This window comes from Punctularia strigosozonata (assembly GCF_000264995.1).
Source record: "Punctularia strigosozonata HHB-11173 SS5 unplaced genomic scaffold PUNSTscaffold_20, whole genome shotgun sequence".
NCBI lineage: Eukaryota > Fungi > Basidiomycota > Agaricomycetes > Corticiales > Punctulariaceae > Punctularia > Punctularia strigosozonata.
Window position 1 is genome coordinate 207,693 of NW_006767452.1, and position 17,075 is coordinate 224,767.

A 17,075-nucleotide genomic window follows, 5' to 3' on the forward strand; every position below is an offset into this window, starting at 1 on the left:
GTCTCAACATCGATAACGGGCGACTGGGTCGATACCGGCCACAGCGACATGGCGAAAAGCGCATGCAATGACCCCTCACGATTACCTATATACGTATCTGGCGTAGCTGTACGAAGACACCCTGGGTTATAAACAGACCCATCATCAGCATCTCTCAACAGACTACACACCTACATCACTGCCCGTTTCATTTCCGCTTTACCCGACCAGAAGGAGATACCTACACAGGATCTCATCAGCAAGGAAGGGCATGACTGCATTCGGATCCCACCACCTTATTCGGCATAGAGACAACGGGATGCACGTAGGTATCACGTTCCAGCTTCTTCAGTGGAGTGAACACATGCACACGGTGTGGAGAGCTGATCGGAGAACCGCTAATGAATTCAACGTTTGTGAACGATGGTACGCAGATTGTGGGCGTGAAGTAAGAAAAGAACGCGCTCACATGCGAGGTTTGATATTGGCTGCGGCGTTAGAGTGCCGATATGGCAAACTCTGTTAGCGTTGAGAGCTCTATGAGAAGAATGGGATGGGAACGGTCCCATGCTTCGCGAGCTTATTGGACGCACCTTTGTCGGACTTACGAATCCCCGTGGCAGTGATGATCCTGACCAGATCCAGAGCGCCACAACGGTAAGTGAAATATCCCGATAACTGCGCGATTTCGTTGCGACCTCCACAAGATGGTCGTAAAAAGAAGAGCGCAGATAATCAGATGGCCTGCCTAGTTATAAAGGTTATTAATTATCAGTTGACTTCGGGGAATAGGACTGGAAGCCGAGAGAAGGATAGGTATGCTGATGCTGTGCCTCCCGATTTGGAACCATGGGAGGTACGTAGCAGCGTTGTGGCGTTGTGAATGGGGCGGTATCGATCCGATTCAATGATACATTCCATTTCTTGGGCGGTGCACGTGGGTAACCGTGATATCCACTTCCGCTTTCTTCGCGATCCTCTCGCATCTGGTAGACGTATACCTTATGTTCATACTCATGAAGCGTGTATGGAAAACGGCGTCGGCAGAAGTGGTGTCGTGCTCCCTCGCCAGCATCGCGAGGCTCGCTTGCTCGTAGTATGTGTGCTGCTGCCAAATAATGAGCTGTTATCAGTTCGACTTTGAATGACGCCATGATCCACCAGCGCTCACAATAGTGAAAATGGTTGGCGAGCACAACTCCTCGAAACGCTCCTGGTGAACGGCAGCAGCGGCGTTTTTTCATATTTGCGGACGTTCTGAACCGCCGCAAGCTGAGCATGGTTACGGGCTTCTGCTTTTCATGTATCAGCTTCGTACGAGGGACTCTCACCGCGCCCGGTTTTGAACCTCGTGTTATGCGGTCCTCGCCCGAGGCTAGTTCTGCATCTGATGTGAGGTACGTACGCCAGCATTGGCCTGCAGCGGCACGCATATGGATCGCGCAGCGATGGTTCACTCTCTTTCTCACATCGCCTTCGGCGTGCACTAGTGATTATTGGTGCGCTCGCATCTCACGCGGCGGGACTGCACTCAAACAGTTCATGCGCAGAGCAGTAGCGGTTCTCGAACGGAGAGAAACCACATCTCACGGTTCAAATGACTGCCTCATGATTAGATTCATCAGAGTTGCGAGCGAATGCCCCATACGCACTGATACGTTCGTAATCCTATCACCTTCCTCGCATGATGGCGTCGAAGTTTGAAAGCGCATCCTTTGGGACAAATAGACTCCTTGAGCCTCGTATACATAGCAACCCTAGTATGTACCAAGGTCACCCACCGTCTTCAGACTCCAGGCCAGTACCTCGCATATTCCTCCACAGAAATGCTTGAGATACAGCACACTGGTCTCCCTCATGCCGCGAGGGTAGTCGGAGCTTCATCCATCGCTACACCTGTCATATACTCGCATACTCAGCCACTTCCACCGTATCCCGACGACGCACACAATGAAGTTCTTCCGACATACCAGCGATACGCTTCGGTCTTGCCATGGCTCGAACTTCTACGGCATCCCGCATGGGAAAGTAATTCCGATCTTGCACTGTTCTTGCGGTCGGATGGCCATCCAGACCCACCGAAGGTCGGCTGGAAGGCCCAATACATGAGCCATGTCCATGATTGCCTTGAAATGGGCTTGGCTGTGGACCCGTGCAACGACGTCGAACAAGATCACATGTTTCAGTCGCTCACGGACGAAGTAAGGTCGTACGTGCGCGCCGAGATGCCCCCTGAGCTGCGCTGTGAGTTGTCAGACATCACGCACTTCCCCATCCTGAAAGCCGAGTCTTCGCACAGCCGCCGCGCTGAGCTTAGCATGCCGTTCCCTCACTCCGGAACCGCTCAAGCTCAGCCCGTTCTTCCTTGATGCTCTGACCGCGGAGGCGTCGCGTCCACCATCGACCATACCGTCTGCGTTGCCGACCCGGCCTTCGCCAGATCTGCATTGGATCCTCGCCGAACTCCGCAGCGTCAACCCCGAGTTGCATCTCCTTGACTTCACCTACTTGCCGCAGCGCAACCTCGACGCCATCGTCAAGGCACTTTTCGTGCTGAGGTGCCGCGAGCGGTTCTCCAGGGCGGCACGGCGGCGCGTGTCCAGTCGCCAGGCGGGCACGTTCAGCAAATGGCTAAAAGGCACCGCGAGCAGATGGAAGAAAGCCGAGGAGACGCGGAAGCGGGGTGTCGTGACAGAGGCACGGCATGCGGGGCATGACGTCTTTTGCGCTTTCTCCGTTCTGGACTAAGGGTTCCAGATGTATTTGCGAATTCCTGTCACATTCGTTCACATCACTCCTTACATATGGATGAGTATTCAGGTGAGCACGTACGAGTCGCCGTTCTTCATTGACGCCTTGCTCATTTCGGCTACCTTAGTATGAGGATGGTCGCCGGTCAGGGATGGCCGATCACGCGCGACTATATCCACAGCGACTTCACTGCACATCACTGAACTGATAATGTCTGAACAGTAAAACCACGTGAGAGATACATATACAGCGAGCTGGCGATGCGCACAAGAATACAATTCGTCCAACATTAAACTGTCCGCAATGCAGGAGCAGGTGCTGTCAAACTCCGTTGAGGCCGCCGCCATATCTTACAAGCTCCTCGTGCTTCGTGTCAAGCAGCTTCTTCCGTGCCTCGAGTTTGTCCTTATGAGTGCTGATCGACCGGTCAAGCTTGGCGTACAGCCGAGCCTTGGATCTAAGTGCAGGAAATGCAGTCGTAGAGCGCTCAGGGCAGCGTAGGAGAAAGCATATAACATACATCATATGGTCTTTCACCTAATGTAAGGGCGTAAGCGAAAGGTTGGCTTGGAGCAATAACGCACGTACCGTATCGAGCAGTTTCGAGAAATCGGAGATCAGCTCTACACGGTCAGCAATCCATCAGCCGCCTGCTATCTGTGCGAGCGGTAAGCGGATTCACCATCTGCACCTGCGGCCCACTCGGCTGGAGAAGCCTCCGCCCAGCGACGCTTGTTGCCTTCATAGGCGCCGAGATGCTGCGCGATGTAGACATCGATATCGATGTTCAGAATCCGAGCGAGATCGGAGCCCGACATGTCAGGCGTCGGCGGAGGCTCGATCACCGCGCCATGATGGTGAGCGCCAGCCCCACCATCATGGGCCATGGAGTAGTCGCGCTGTCGAGCCATGACGCGTTGTCAGAGATAAGGACGAGAGGAAGAGGACTCACGTGTTCGTCTGGAAGGTCTTGACGATAGCGCTTTCCTGGGTGTTCGGGTTCGTCCGGATAAAGCAGTTCGTCGTCGTCGTCGTCACCCTCGCGCTGAGAGTGAGAGCGCTTGCGAGCGTAGCTGACCTCCTGATGTGTGCCGCGATGACTGTGAGCGGCAGGTCCGATAGATGACTGGCCGCTGGAAAGGGCATATAATCCGTCCGTCGAGGGCAGAGCGAGCGTCGAGCGCATCCCACCACCAGGAATAGGCGAGTGCAAACCAGCGTGAGCCAGAGATCGTTCCGAATGGGATATATGCGTTGCTTGTACGAATGTATGCGTCTCCTGGCCAGGTGTATGCGCCTTGTTTACTTGAAGATCGTTCTCAGAGAAGGGCGGACGCATAGGTCCTGGACGAGCTTGCTGAAAAGAGTCAGAAGGGGCGCCAGATGCTATATCGTGACGGGATGGCGGAGAAGGTAGCATCGTCGGAGAATCGAGCAGGCCGCCGAGAAGTCCATTCGAAACTAGAGCAGAGGAGGCGCGAGGAGAATGAATCTGTGGGGGAGCCATGCCGCCCTGCTCCAACGACGGAAAAGAATTAGAGACGCGAGAGCGAGAGCCTTGTTGTTGAGCTTTATGATGAGTCTGCGGGCCCATCCTCTTCACGAGTCCGGCAATGTTGAAAGGTTTAGGTGCGATATTGTGTAACATGGCTTGAGGGTCAGCGGACGCGCCTCGGGTAGGAGCTGCGCTTGCCGGCCTTTGAGGCGGCATGGGTTTTTTATCCGGAGCTAGCGCCGCGTCCCTGTTACCAGCTACAGACGGAGGTCGAGAGGGAAAAAACTGGCTGCGGTTGCTCATCGTGGTGCGGAACGAAAGCAAGTCAGGAGAAGACCGCGGGAAAAGGCACATGAGGTGCCTGCATGCTCACGTGCACCCACGCGAGAGTTCGAACTCAGTTGGTTCTGTTCGGCCCTGGGTTCTCTGTTGTCTCGACTCTCATCCCATCTTCCTTCCGTCCGCTCATCCCTCCTCCATATTATCCGCACAACCTCTAACGACCGGCCCACGAAACAAAAGGGCCAAATAACGCGGTACGTCGCGAGCAATCACGCGGTGGACAAGGCATACTAACTCTCAAACGTCTATCAAGCAGATCGCTTCCCTTTTCCAGCCACTGTCATTCACTTTCGAACGCATACATCAGTTATTCAATTGCGATAAGACCTATATCTATCTGTGCTACCCAATCACACTCTCCCACCTGCCCCGATGGCCAGCCAAGACCTCCCGCCATGGATGACGCTTGCCACCAGCACCTTTACCGACGCTGCGGGAAACCCGACCGCAACGGCTGAAGTGACGCTAGAGCTGCCGTTGACTTACTTCGGACCCAGCGTGAGTCTCCCTCTGCGACTGAGCTGGCACGGGCAAATTGCTCGATTACGTACGGTCGGATTGACTGCTTGGGGACAGATACCGCTCGGTCCGGACTGGGTATGGGGTGGCTCGACAGAACCAGCGTCCATCGGCATCCCAAACACGGGCATTACGACCACGACAGCGATACCTACCTCCGCGCCGGCGACCACCACCAGCGTAGCGACGACCGTACCGACGGCTTCGGAAAGCTCGGACACTGCCTCCGATACATCCGCTACGACGTCATTAACCTCTATCGGCCCGTCCACATCCAGCATACCGAGCTCGCAAACAGCCCCTGTAACGAGCATTGCACCGACCGGCACGCTATTATCTTCGTCACCCGTTCTGCCGTCAACACTTTCTTCGTCCTCCGCTATTCCAACCGCAGTCTCCGGTCACACCTCCCATTCGCGCACAGTTACCTTGATCGCGGCCATAGTCGGTGGCGTTGCCGGACTCTTCCTCATCGCCGCACTCCTCATCGGTTGTTGGTTGTGCTGGCGCAGACGCCGCCAACGTCAAGCCCCGTTAGGCACTGGTTGGGAGATGATCTACCCCGAAGACCCGTCAGCCTTGCAATCGCCCATTTCACCGACTCATAGCATCGAAGGAGAACGTCCCCAGTCTCCAGGAGAGGGCGGAGGAGAGGAGGACCCGTTCTTGCAAAGGAGCAATCGAGCGGATATGGAGATGATCGGCGGTGCGAGGCTGGTGACCGTTCCCCCGCACGTGCTCAGGCCATCCGACTCGGGTGGGGATGATGGAGGAATGTACTACGTGGATGCAATGGAGGATCGGGCGTTCTACAATCCCGACGAGGAGAAAGAGCGAGAGCGTCAGGCTCAATTGACCAACGCGGCTGCAACGAACGCCATGGTCACGCAACCTCAATCCCAGCGCAATTCGGACTCGGACCCTGAGGTCGGCGTCGTCGGTTCCAGGAGGCACTCTCAGAAGGAAGACGAACAAGCACAGACCATGCGCGACGCGCAGCCGCAATCAGACGGCGAAGACGACCTGGACGGGACGACAGCACACGACCACGACGAGGCACCAGACGCGGACGCGCCTCTCCTTCGTCGCCCGGGCGCGGCACTGTGGCTTGGCCGCTCCCCAGCCGGCCTTGACCGCGCCTCGCCAAATCCATCCCGACGCTCACGCGGTTCACGCGCAAACACGCCCTTCGGCTCGCGGAGCGCACTCAGCATTCCACACTCGGATGCGGGTGAGGTCGAGCACGCGGAGCTCCTGACCGCCACCCGAGTGCACACGCCGTACGGCACGCCCGTCGCTGCGCACCCTCAGCTTCACGGAAGCGGGAACGAACGCGCGGTTGGTGCCGGGAGCGTGAGCAGCGCTTCGTCGAACAGCATACTTGGCTTGAGCGGGCTCGCGCGCATCGGCAGATTCAGCTGGTTCAGGCGCATAGATTCTGGTGCCAGTGGCCGTTCATCAACTGCCGCCGCTGCCCGTCCCTCATCTCGCGCGACCGGAAACAGGTCACGCCCCACGTCACGCCCGTCATGGTACACGCCCCGCACACCTGGAGCTAACGACGTGGAAGCCGGTACCGGATCAAGCAACGGCGCAGGCTTGCTTGGCGCTGATCTGGTCGGGCGGCGAATTGTGCCACCGTCCTCGTACATGGCCGTTGCGCAAGGTGATGGCGAGCGCCCGATATCGACAGTGAGCGGACGCAGCGCGGTCAGTTCCGGCAACACGATCTACTACGACGCGCCATCCCGTCCTCTTACGCCCGGCACGCCTGTAACTTCGGCTGCAACTGCCTTCCCTCCCGTTCCGCCGATGCCTGCGTCGTTCCGTTCCCGTCCCGCCACGCCGCCATCCGGACAGACACCCGCATCCGGCGTGGCGACTCCCACTGCGGCCCATCTGCGCGGAGGCGATCATCCTGGTTCGTCTCATGCCGCTGTGCCGACCACCGGACCTCCCGCCTATGAGGATTTGCCGACAACCCAGAGTCAGTATTTCACGCCGACGGAGATCCCTCCGGGCGTTGATGTTCTTGACCTGCCTATCCCGCGACCGGCGTCACCCTTCTCAACCGTCTCCTCGACCAACTCCAACCGGCCCCGTCCGAAGTCGCTCCAGTTCCCTCCTGGCCTTGCCCCGAGCGCAATCCCGAGCCCAAGGGTATGGACCGATCTCGCCAACTCGAGCTCGAGCCGCGAGGGAGTCAGTCCTGCCGCCAGCAACGTCGGGAGCGGGGTCAGCGGGATCGGCATCACCTTAGAGTTGGAGGATGCCCCTCCCAGCGCTGTTGGTGGATGGAGGACGTTGGCGAGCGCTAATGATCGACGTACGACGTTCGGGCAGGTGCGCACTCGTTCATGTCCACTAATCCATGTACCATTTTACTCACTATATTCCTTACAGGCTCCTGTCCTTGTTCATCCGGAGCGCACTCAGACGTCTGACCAAGGCTCGCTACATTCTCATGTACACTCCATCCCCGGCTCCTCTCGCGGCTCGGATTCGGTACCTCCGTCAGGACGGTACATCCCGATTGCCAGCATCGGTTCCCGCTCTGCCTCTTCGCTCCACTCTGGCCCCCGTTCACAGGAGCCGTCCGGGAGCAGCGGCGAGACGGGCGGCGCGACGCTCTCGCACTCAGGTTCGATCTCGTCCGATGACCGCATTAAGCGCGGCCGACGGACACGTTCACCCGCCGACCTGCGCTCTCCCCATGTCAGCCTCGGTGCCGTCGGTGGCCGCGTTCCACGGCTGCCCGAACTAAACCTCCCGTCGTCACCGCTGCACCTGTCACCCCAAGCGTCCGGGGACGACATTACTACTGCGTCCACCGGGCACTCCCCGCTCCTCGGCTCGACGCGCGCCGGCACCGTCTCTGGTACCATAGGCACTACTGCCACTAACTCCTCCGTGTCCACGCATACGAGCATCACCGATCCGTCTACGGGTATCGTGATGCACTTCCCAAGCGTGCCATGGACAAGTGGCCAGGAGCGCGACTGGCCCGCGGACGCGTGGTCCGAGTTCCCTGGTGAAGACGGGATGCGGTGTTGGGGTCCTCCAAGCCGCCTATTCGCGATGCGCTCGACGTTACGGCAACAAAATGACCTGGAGCACGTCTAATGCCTCCATAGTTTCCCCGCGACCTTCTTCGGTTTAGCACATTCCCACTGCGAATTTTGTTGCGGTCTACGCGTTGCTCTGTCCCCGGTCGCCGCGCGGATGCTATTCCTGCCCCTACACCCTTGTCGATGTTCGGAGCATCAACCGCTCAACACTCGTGCCCTTGCACACGACCTTTCTCCCCTCTCTGCTTGGATTCACGACGGAACATTTGCTGATATTTATGACATTTCTCTTGCTCATTCACCTCATTGCTTCATCACGACACGACATACTCACGACTAACACCGACACGACTCTCATGCGACACCTTTACTCCGGCGACACCTATATCCTTATTCCTATCCATTTGTATCCACGTTATGTCGTGTATCCGTGCAATTAGACGTTCATCAACGAAATACGCACCAGAGTTGTAGGCTAACCAGCGAAAGGATGGTGGGCAGAGAATGAAGCAACAACGATCGGGGCTGTCGCTGTTGCCTTAGCCTCTACATAAGAAAGGAACGGAGTCGAAGGTGCGCGATTGCCAAAACAGTACTATTACAGAAGAATACTCGACAGGGATAACACAAGCCAACAAGACAGGGAGCTATGGAGACAACACAGTCCGACGAAAACAGGCATACATTGTACAACAAGTAAAATAATCAATCGCAAGATTCTGACCCTCAAGATCGCTCGTGGCGATCTTGAGGTGCAGAACCTACCCCTTGATAAGTTATACAAGCAATACTGACTCTACGTGACAAGGCGCGCGACGGGCATGGACGGGTATCTGCATAATCTGCATGACGACTGAATGAGCCATGCATATCGTAAAAAGAGATCGGCACAAACCTAGGGCTCAGTTTTCCGGGCTGAGGTATCGGGAATGATGCCACACTCAGACAGGCCAGCTGCTGAGGGCGGTGGCGTTTCAGATATGGGGGAAAGCATCGAGACGTGATGTTTCGTATCGGCTGCGGCTTGCGAAGGGATGGTAGGAGATATGGTTGAAGGAGAGCGCAAGTTGGGTTCGCCTACACTGCGTCGATGACGACGATCTGCCAGAAAATCTTTCTCCCAATTCGATTGTGAGCTCCCGAACAAGGGCCCTGACGGGCAGTCGTCGCGTGCTATCGAGGGTCGAGATCTGGAGCGCCTATGCTTCAGCTCGACGACCACCGGAGGGCTTTGGGACTTCTCCTCATGGCCGGCGAGAAGTGTACTGATCATGGAGAGGGAGATTTCCGGCGCGCTTCGACGTCGAGAGGCTCTCGAACCGTTGGAGTCGGAACCGCTGTCAATCGGGGTGGCGTTGCCGAACGTTGCTTTGAAGATCTCGTCGAAATCGTACGTGACGGAGGGAACCGGAGGCAGTGCGAGGCCGATTGGAATGGTGGGCGATCCTGGTGAAGTTACGGAATCTTCGGGCAGGACACGCGTGTGTTCACGTTCGGAAGTCGGAACGAATCCCAGCCCCGTATCGTCCACGTCGAAGAGGGCAGCCTCCGGTTCGTCGATACTGGTTTGTTGATTTTGCAAGTCCGTGTCATTGGGGCGAGGAACGGATTCGACCACGGGCGTATCAGGCTCAATTCCCAAAGCTGCGGCTTCATCACCATCGGGCAACGGCAGTGGAATGCTAGTTGGCGATGCCAGATTATCGACCGATCCCTGAGCCTCACTATTGATGCGAGGGAAGGATAGTTCGGACACCGAAGGCACCGCCGATGCTCCGGAGTCAGGGATCCCGAGCGGGGAAAGCGACACGATAGCCTCAACTGTTGCCCCAACGCCTGCCTTCAGCAAGTGCGTTACGGTATCGAAGACCCCATGAGTGTCGGACGAGCCAGGCTGTTCGACATCTTCCGGTGGTTGAGGCTGGCTAGCGGAGGCTGTCTCGTCATGGTGCGCGTCAGCCGAAGGCGGGTCCGACGATGACGGTGACTCAACCTCGAGGTGGTGGTTACCGTCCTGCTGCTCGACGAGGGCCTGAACGCCTGTGTCTACACCGTCCGTAGCTCCATCGCGCAATGGCGTATCGTTACTGCCATCGCTTGCAGTCTCATCCTGGCCGTCATCCAACGACGATTTAGGGCTAACGTCAAGGGTGCTCGTGGCTGCAGGTGTCGAGGGAGGAGCCTCCTGCAATTCAGGGAGCGATTCAGGCATGACCACATCGATAGCGGGATCGACGACGGCAACGTTCTCCGACGGTGCGGGGTGAGCGTTCGATGATTCGGTCACAGGCTCCGGTACACCGATCATCGTCGTCAAAGAGTGTAGCTCTGGCGATCCCTGCGCGCTGTCCACACTAGTCGCCGATTCCGAGCGAAATTCGGTATCGGCTTGTATAGCATCCTCTGATACGGGGATCGGCGAGGACGACCGTGATGCCTCTGCAGGAGTGGGGGGTTCGACGAGGATGACAGGAGGTTCAGCATTGTCATCATCCTCCGATGGATGCGGAAAGGCTGGTCTCGGGGTGCCTGAGGGGCGAGGAGTAGTGTGGCCTTCAACGGATTCGGTGCCCTCGGCGCCAGAAGACGTGCCTTCGCTAGATTCGCCGCCCGTTGGGGTCGCTGACTGGCCGGCGCTTTCCCCGGAATCCAAAGCCGGGGTAGGTACAGTCACGATAGCCTCGATAGGAGGTTCGGGGAGCGGTTTGCTTAAGAGATCAGACGGCAGTGGTGAAGTGTCTATGGGCGAATCTGGAAGCGGGGTGCTTAGAGCGAGCCGGTCTGCTTCGATGGTATGGTTTGCAATCGTGATGGTGACTTTCGCAGCGACAATCTCCTCCGTAGCAACCGGCGTCTGCGTAGATGCTTCAGAGCGATCCTGCTCATCAACAGGGCCAAGAACCTCCGAGACTGACTCTTGACCGGCGGGAGCAGCTTCCCGGACGTCGGACTCGGGAAGGGATGGGGTCGGCAGAGCGACAGGCTCTTCGCGCGGAGTAGTCTCATCTGCGGGTGCCACGTCTTCCACGACATTCTGATCGCGCTCATTCTCCGTCGATGGCTCGGTGTCGGTGACGGACGGATCACCAGGAAGATTGTTGCCGGCTGGAGCATCCTCACCAATTGAGGGTTCGGCGGGTGGTAAAGGGACGAAGTCCTCCCAGTGGTTTAACAGCTTCGGTAGATCAATCCAATCGCCCACGAGCTCCGATCCGTCGAAATGAAGTCCTTCAAGCGCTTTCGCAGCTTTCTTCATCATCTTATCCAGCTGCTTGGCATTCGGTAGCGTGACGGTGAAGTCGAAGATCGATCGAAGAGACCCAGAGACCGCGTGGCTGAAGGTGTTGTCTTCGAGCCCCATGATCAGAGAGGCAACAATGGCCTCGCAGCTATCCGTCGATGTAACAGCCTCCTTCGTGGAAGTTGAGACGGAAAAAAGAGTTTTATTCAAGTCGGGGCCTTCATTGATCGCGTTGGCCTGGGCCTCTTCCTCGCACGAGTGAGGGGTTGTGTCCGCGGCCGCGGCAGTATCGACAGGTCGTGTCGTACTCGTAGAAGATGAAGATGATTCCGCAGCGTCAACACTTGCATCGGACGGGGCTGGTGGACGCGCGCCGGTGGGACTGGGTGGCGGGGCGAGATCATGGCCGAGTAATGGAGAGGAAGCGGGAGGGTCGTTTGACGATGAGGAAGGGGGGACATCCACTGGAGTCTCCTGCATGTCTTCACCAGCAATCGGAGTCGACGCAAGCTCCGAATGATGATCGTCATCAACAAGGAGGTCCGGCGTAGGGGGGACAGGCGAGGGAAGTGCGGCAGAGGGTATGGCCGAAGTACTCAGCAGTGGAGAGACGTCTGAGCCGAGGTCGACGTGGCTTGGCCCCGGCGACGCGGAGAATTCTCCTGCACTGACATTGCGCTGCATCAACGGGGAGGAGAAACCCTTTGGCATGTCTCCCAAAGCAGTGAGAGGAGAGGCGCCATTAGATTCATGCCGAATGAGGGGGGACGTGTGAACGCCAGCGTTCAGGATAGTCTCCAGCTGCAAAGAAACAGGTTGTTCGGTTGCTGCAACGGTAGCGTGGTCATCCGCAGTTTGTCGAAGGGAGGTCGCGAGGTTGTCATCGTTGTCGTTGAGTTCACTGTCTTCGTCGCTACCTTCCTCATCTTGGTCCTCGTCCTCGTCCGGAGGATCATCCTCGTCGAAGTCCCATGTAGGAACTGCGTCGGGCGAGACGCTGTCCGTCCACGCTTCGGGAGAACGAGGAATCTGAAGGGGGAATACGTCTTGTAGGCGTGGTGTCCGCCAACGACGAGCCGAGTTGCGGGCTTTCTTGTAGTCGATGGAGTTCTCCAGGTCCTTCAGACGATGTCGTTCTTCATTTCCGACGTCGGGCGAGCGTAACATCCTGTTATCATGTCAGATATATCTCGTAGACGCAACATCCAGACTCACTCGTCGAGATCATCCGCGCCAAGGACAATTGCCACACTTTGCAGTGTTTGCGCATCCGACCTAGGTGTTTTCAGTATAGCTGAGACAGGATACTGAGATAACCCCGTCAGTGACTTCACAAAGAGGGTGGGCTTCAGGACGTACTAAGGTTGGCGAAATCATGATGTTCGTCATCGCTACGTCGTGTGCGTTATGATACAGGTGGAGGAGGAGATAGAGGTAATCAGAGAGGGGCGGGTAACATGAGTAGGAGAGTTAAGGGTGTCGGGTGCGTGGCGGCATGCTGGACGAGCTATTCAAGGCCGACGCGCGTTTGGCCTCGTGTAATCCGCGAGTGCTTCCCTCCATTCTCTCCTTCCGGATCTGCACAGGCTCAAGCCACCGAGAGCTTGTTCACCGCATCATATATTCCAGACCGGTCGACGCACGCCCCAGCGCGGGATAGGCTCAGATACAATGCGCGGCGGGGGGACCGCTGAGAATGGACGCCGAGGGGACGATAACGAAGACTTCCTAACAACATGGACCGGTACTTAGGCCGGACGCGGCGCGAGCATGTTCAGAATAGGTGATTCATGTTGCTGAAGGATAGGACGAAGACGAGGACGGTAATCGCTCGGGCACGACTCGGCGAAACGTTCTGCTCGGCTAGCTGAGATCAAAACATTGGCTCTCCGTTTGCCACTCAAAGCAGGATCTTCGACTCCGTAACTACCGATACACGTTCACATCAGTTATACCCATACTTAAACCCTGACCTCATACTTGCCAACCAAATTGCCCGTTCTCACACAGCGAAGCAGGAACAGTCCACAAGGCGGTAACGCGTGGTCAGGAATCTGGAAATAAATCATCAGTCAATTCGGATAGGAGGAGAGCGACCGGGGTGCGGATCGCTCTCAACCTAGCCGTTGATACAGCATGTTATGGATAGCTATTTGGAATATTAGGGCAAATGGGAGATCATAGGAGAGAGGAACAAAGAAGGTCAAGAAGGGGTCAAGAGGGTCTCTAGCGTTAATCCAGGCATAAGATGTTGATTCTCAAGACCACCACGCTTTGGTGGTGGTCTTGAGCCGCAATATCCACCCCAATCACTTCCATCGCGTATGATACATATACACGTACTGCACAATCGACTTGAGACGTCATCGAGTGTTCAAACAGTAGCTGAAAACCAAAAGTCGGTTCCCGGAGCATTCGATCGCGACTCATCACAGCAGGCTCACCTCCTGAACTGCAGGTTCCACCCTCTACTGAAACAGGGGTTTCCGTGAGGGACAAGATCGGGTACAGTTCGAAAGGAAGAGCATCTTCCTCTTCCACCAGATAATACGGGGACGACGCTTTGCGATCGTAGACGGTCGACAAGGCCCTCATTCTCCGGTTGACGATGAGTCGATCGATCTCCTTCTGCCTGTGGCGACGGCGCTCTTCGGTCTCCACGGGTGGCAACTGCGGTGGCGGTCCGTCGACGATGGGGCGCGTGAAGGCTGTAGCATCGCTAGCTGATCGACGGTGTCGAGTACGAAGTGGTTCCTTGTCGGATGACATACGCCCGGATGGAAAGAGTGTACGAGGCTCCAAACTATCCTCCGAGAGGGAGAGCGCTCGTGCTCTGCGTACCGAGCCGAACCTCGGCCGGATGATGTTCTGGGATGGCGAATGAGACGGCTGTGTAGCACGTCCAATATCCCCGGGACGTCGTCCGCTCATACCTGATGTGGACGAAGGATTGGACGGGTTGAGTGTGGTTGGCTCGTCGTCGCCGACTATGGAACTGACAGCGGCGAAGACATCGTCAAATGAAAAGGTCGGAGACCGAGGAAGATTGAACGATGGCGTATCGCTCGCGAGAGATGACACAGACACGTTCGCCGGCGGCGGTACGTGAGCGCCACAGTGTGCACCAGCGGTATCGTGATCGTCCTGCTCGCTAGGAGCGTCGACAGGGTCCGGCAGGTAGCTCATGGAAGACAAGGGCGAGGACGTTTTCGACGTCTCAGAGAGCGGGGAGATAAGGGGTATGCTTCTAGGGTCCGGATAACTCTCGATGTTGTTCACGGAGAGCCTTATTTTCGCCATAGCGTGGACCTGCATGGATCTGGGTCCGTGGAGGCAGGAAATAACAATGTCAGAGCCGTCTGCATTGGGGCTCGACATGCTGTCCGTCCGCAGCTCGTCGCATAGCATCGGCTCTTGCGTTGTACTTGAGAGAAGAAGCAAATCAGCGTCGCGGATCAGACAATCGAAAGTATAATAGCAATAGCTTACGCTGTGAAGCTGTCCTCGGGGATATAGCGTATAATTTTCATCATCGACGGTGCGATGGATTAGAAGGCAAAGAAAGAGGCCGGCAACCTTGGGTCTTTATAGCTTCAGGAGGTCGTGCTCAAGAAGCTACAGGGGAAGATTACCTTTACGAGTCATGGCATTTAGGTTACGCTCTCAGGACAAGTATAGCATCACCTCGTGCACCATCCCTGTGCACGTATACGGTAATGTACAGGAACCCCATTGTCCTCGTTTCTTTTGAAGATAGTCTATGCTATCCTCTGTCATGATGTCCGTTGCTTGATGTAGAGGCGGGGAAATAAGGAGTCGGAGTGGGCTGTGAGCCCGACATTTTGACGCGGAGTCTGAAATCATGTCTAGCGCCCCGGGCGTCCGTGAGCGTCCTTCAGTTGAGCGACCGCCCCTGTTGCAGGTCTCCATGGTCAGGTTCAAGGTAGGTTCCTCCGATCTTACCGCGAAGATAGTGCATTTATGTACAGAATCGCTGGCTTCTTGTGGAATTCATACCCTATCCCGACGGCCTTCTCTCAACCCCGTCTGTGCAAGCTAAAGAAACGCTCAACGGCAAACTCATATTCGCTGCGCTGAAACAAAGCGTTCTGCAAAACTTTGGGGACTCGGGCTGGGGAGCAGTTGGATACTCGTTGACAGGTGCGTTCCGTGTTGCCTCTCTTCAGGACGCGAGCTCACAACGCAAAGCGCAGTCAAGTACTACTCGCCGACCACACGTCTCTGCATAATTCGCGTGGGCCGCGAACATGTACGCACTGCGTGGGGTGCTCTGACGCTTTTGAACTCCATCGAAGGCCAGCGCGTGATCCCGAACGTCATCCACGTCTCCGGTAGATCATCCGATCCTGCGTCTCATCGATTTTGTCGGCTCACTCACACCAACTAGGGACCATCAAACACGCTCAGATTGCCGCTATAGAACACAATCGAGTTGTTATTGCAAGATATCGGGCGATTGCGAAGACCCCGGGTACGTCTGATGTCCCCCGACCCCAGTCGTTGGCCCAGTCCTCTGCGTTGTGACCTGAGACTGATTACGATGTACCCAGCCGGCTACACTGACTCATATGAAGCTTTCCTGGAGACGACTACCAATGAAATCAACGCCCTCCAAGATTGAAAGCTTGAATGATCACTAGGTTATCCCCCTCCGCCATCGATTGCGTTCACGAGAAGGCAATTCACCTGTGGCCGCTATGGAGTCTGGCTGATGCGCGGTGTCGCGTGATTAGCTTGATGTCGACCACTCCTTCGACGTTCGCTGCTACGAAGATTGGCGGCACCCAAAGTGCCACGGACCTGATTATGAAGATCATTCCTGGATTCACCGGCCCAACTGGCAAGATGGCGTGATTATAGCAGAATATCCTGCCGCCTTAACAGTGATGTGGTAGCATCGATGACCGACGGGCGAGGATGATGAAGTGTATGGCTATTCGTACAATTCTATTGTTTCGTGTTCCTGACTAGAACGCATTGACTAATTCAAAGGGTTCGAAAATGTCCACTGTGATAGCGTGATGTTCGTAGCGTCAAGTATTGCTGAGATGGATACTACCAAGGTATCCATCGCATCGTCCGTTAAACTTCTTGTACCTTGAAATCTCCCATGCCTTGAACTGGAGTGGAAGAATCATCGTGTTTGCGGTCTCCTTTGGTCGTCATGGACGAAGTATCCCTCTCGAGGGATCGCCTGTTGGAACACCTTCAGCACGCTCTGCAATCGGAAGGGTGATCACACTCACTGGTCCACTTGGAATATGTCCATGGGAATGACGAGTGCGCCGTCGTCAGGACCCCGCTGAGTCTCATGTTCCCGAATCGTGGCATTGAATCTCATTTGGGTTAAGAGATTCGTGACAACTCTGGGGCGCAGAATCGCTCAACTGACCTCGGGATGCACGCAGCAAGAAACAGGACTTACTGGTTTAAAGGAGATGAGAAATTGGTCAATGCGCGGAACATCTTGGTAGTCGCGATGACCCTGAATCGATTTAGGAAGCGCAACAAAAATGAGGATGTCTCATGCTCACAATACGAGGGTTCCAAAAGGAAGGAACATCTATGCAGTTTCAGCACCTACACTCGGCATAACACTTATGTACCAACCAGATTCATCGCATCTAAGTCGGGGTATGTGAGCACAGGCGGTAGGAAC

General features: G+C 56.2%; 5 protein-coding genes across 5 annotated transcripts; 2 read left to right on the forward strand and 3 right to left on the reverse strand.

The window, feature by feature from the left end:
* Nucleotides 1-3,051: 3,051 nt before the first annotated feature.
* On the reverse strand, nucleotides 3,052-4,528 carry PUNSTDRAFT_139034 (uncharacterized protein; the record flags this gene model as incomplete). Its single annotated transcript, XM_007388719.1, has 5 exons — nucleotides 3,052-3,187; nucleotides 3,251-3,267; nucleotides 3,319-3,353; nucleotides 3,413-3,629; nucleotides 3,683-4,528. The coding sequence occupies 5 exons, from the start codon at nucleotides 4,526-4,528 to the stop codon at nucleotides 3,052-3,054; spliced, it is 1,251 nt and encodes a 416-aa protein (XP_007388781.1).
* A 411-nt stretch (nucleotides 4,529-4,939) lies between these two features.
* Nucleotides 4,940-8,209, forward strand: PUNSTDRAFT_139035 (uncharacterized protein; the record flags this gene model as incomplete). Its single annotated transcript, XM_007388720.1, has 2 exons — nucleotides 4,940-7,429; nucleotides 7,490-8,209. 2 exons carry the CDS (start codon nucleotides 4,940-4,942, stop codon nucleotides 8,207-8,209), a joined length of 3,210 nt encoding a protein of 1,069 aa, XP_007388782.1.
* Nucleotides 8,210-8,730: 521 nt separating this feature from the next.
* Nucleotides 8,731-10,392, reverse strand: PUNSTDRAFT_55838 (uncharacterized protein). Its single transcript, XM_007388721.1, has 2 exons — nucleotides 9,050-10,392; nucleotides 8,731-8,996 (listed from the first exon to the last, which is right to left on the reverse strand). Exon 1 carries the CDS (start codon nucleotides 10,364-10,366, stop codon nucleotides 9,050-9,052), a length of 1,317 nt encoding a protein of 438 aa, XP_007388783.1. The 5' UTR covers nucleotides 10,367-10,392; the 3' UTR covers nucleotides 8,731-8,996.
* A 3,218-nt stretch (nucleotides 10,393-13,610) lies between these two features.
* On the reverse strand, nucleotides 13,611-14,240 carry PUNSTDRAFT_55839 (uncharacterized protein). The gene is made up of 2 exons (XM_007388722.1): nucleotides 13,840-14,240; nucleotides 13,611-13,780 (listed from the first exon to the last, which is right to left on the reverse strand). The coding sequence occupies exons 1-2, from the start codon at nucleotides 14,162-14,164 to the stop codon at nucleotides 13,770-13,772; spliced, it is 336 nt and encodes a 111-aa protein (XP_007388784.1). The 5' UTR covers nucleotides 14,165-14,240; the 3' UTR covers nucleotides 13,611-13,769.
* Nucleotides 14,241-15,303: 1,063 nt separating this feature from the next.
* Nucleotides 15,304-16,410, forward strand: PUNSTDRAFT_108833 (uncharacterized protein). Its single transcript, XM_007388723.1, has 5 exons — nucleotides 15,304-15,338; nucleotides 15,385-15,556; nucleotides 15,610-15,747; nucleotides 15,804-15,887; nucleotides 15,967-16,410. Exons 1-5 carry the CDS (start codon nucleotides 15,324-15,326, stop codon nucleotides 16,035-16,037), a joined length of 480 nt encoding a protein of 159 aa, XP_007388785.1. The 5' UTR covers nucleotides 15,304-15,323; the 3' UTR covers nucleotides 16,038-16,410.
* Nucleotides 16,411-17,075: the final 665 nt, after the last annotated feature.

Bases quoted from the DNA above. Each gene is read 5' to 3' on its own strand.
- PUNSTDRAFT_55839 (XM_007388722.1), bottom strand. From the start codon at position 14,164: ATGTCATCCGACAAGGAACCACTTCGTACTCGACACCGTCGATCAGCT.
- PUNSTDRAFT_108833 (XM_007388723.1), top strand. The intron at 15,748-15,803 runs GTAGATCATCCG...CACACCAACTAG, and splicing joins GAACGTCATCCACGTCTCCG to GGACCATCAAACACGCTCAG. The intron at 15,888-15,966 runs GTACGTCTGATG...CGATGTACCCAG, and splicing joins GGCGATTGCGAAGACCCCGG to CCGGCTACACTGACTCATAT.
- PUNSTDRAFT_55838 (XM_007388721.1), bottom strand. From the start codon at position 10,366: ATGCCTGAATCGCTCCCTGAATTGCAGGAGGCTCCTCCCTCGACACCT.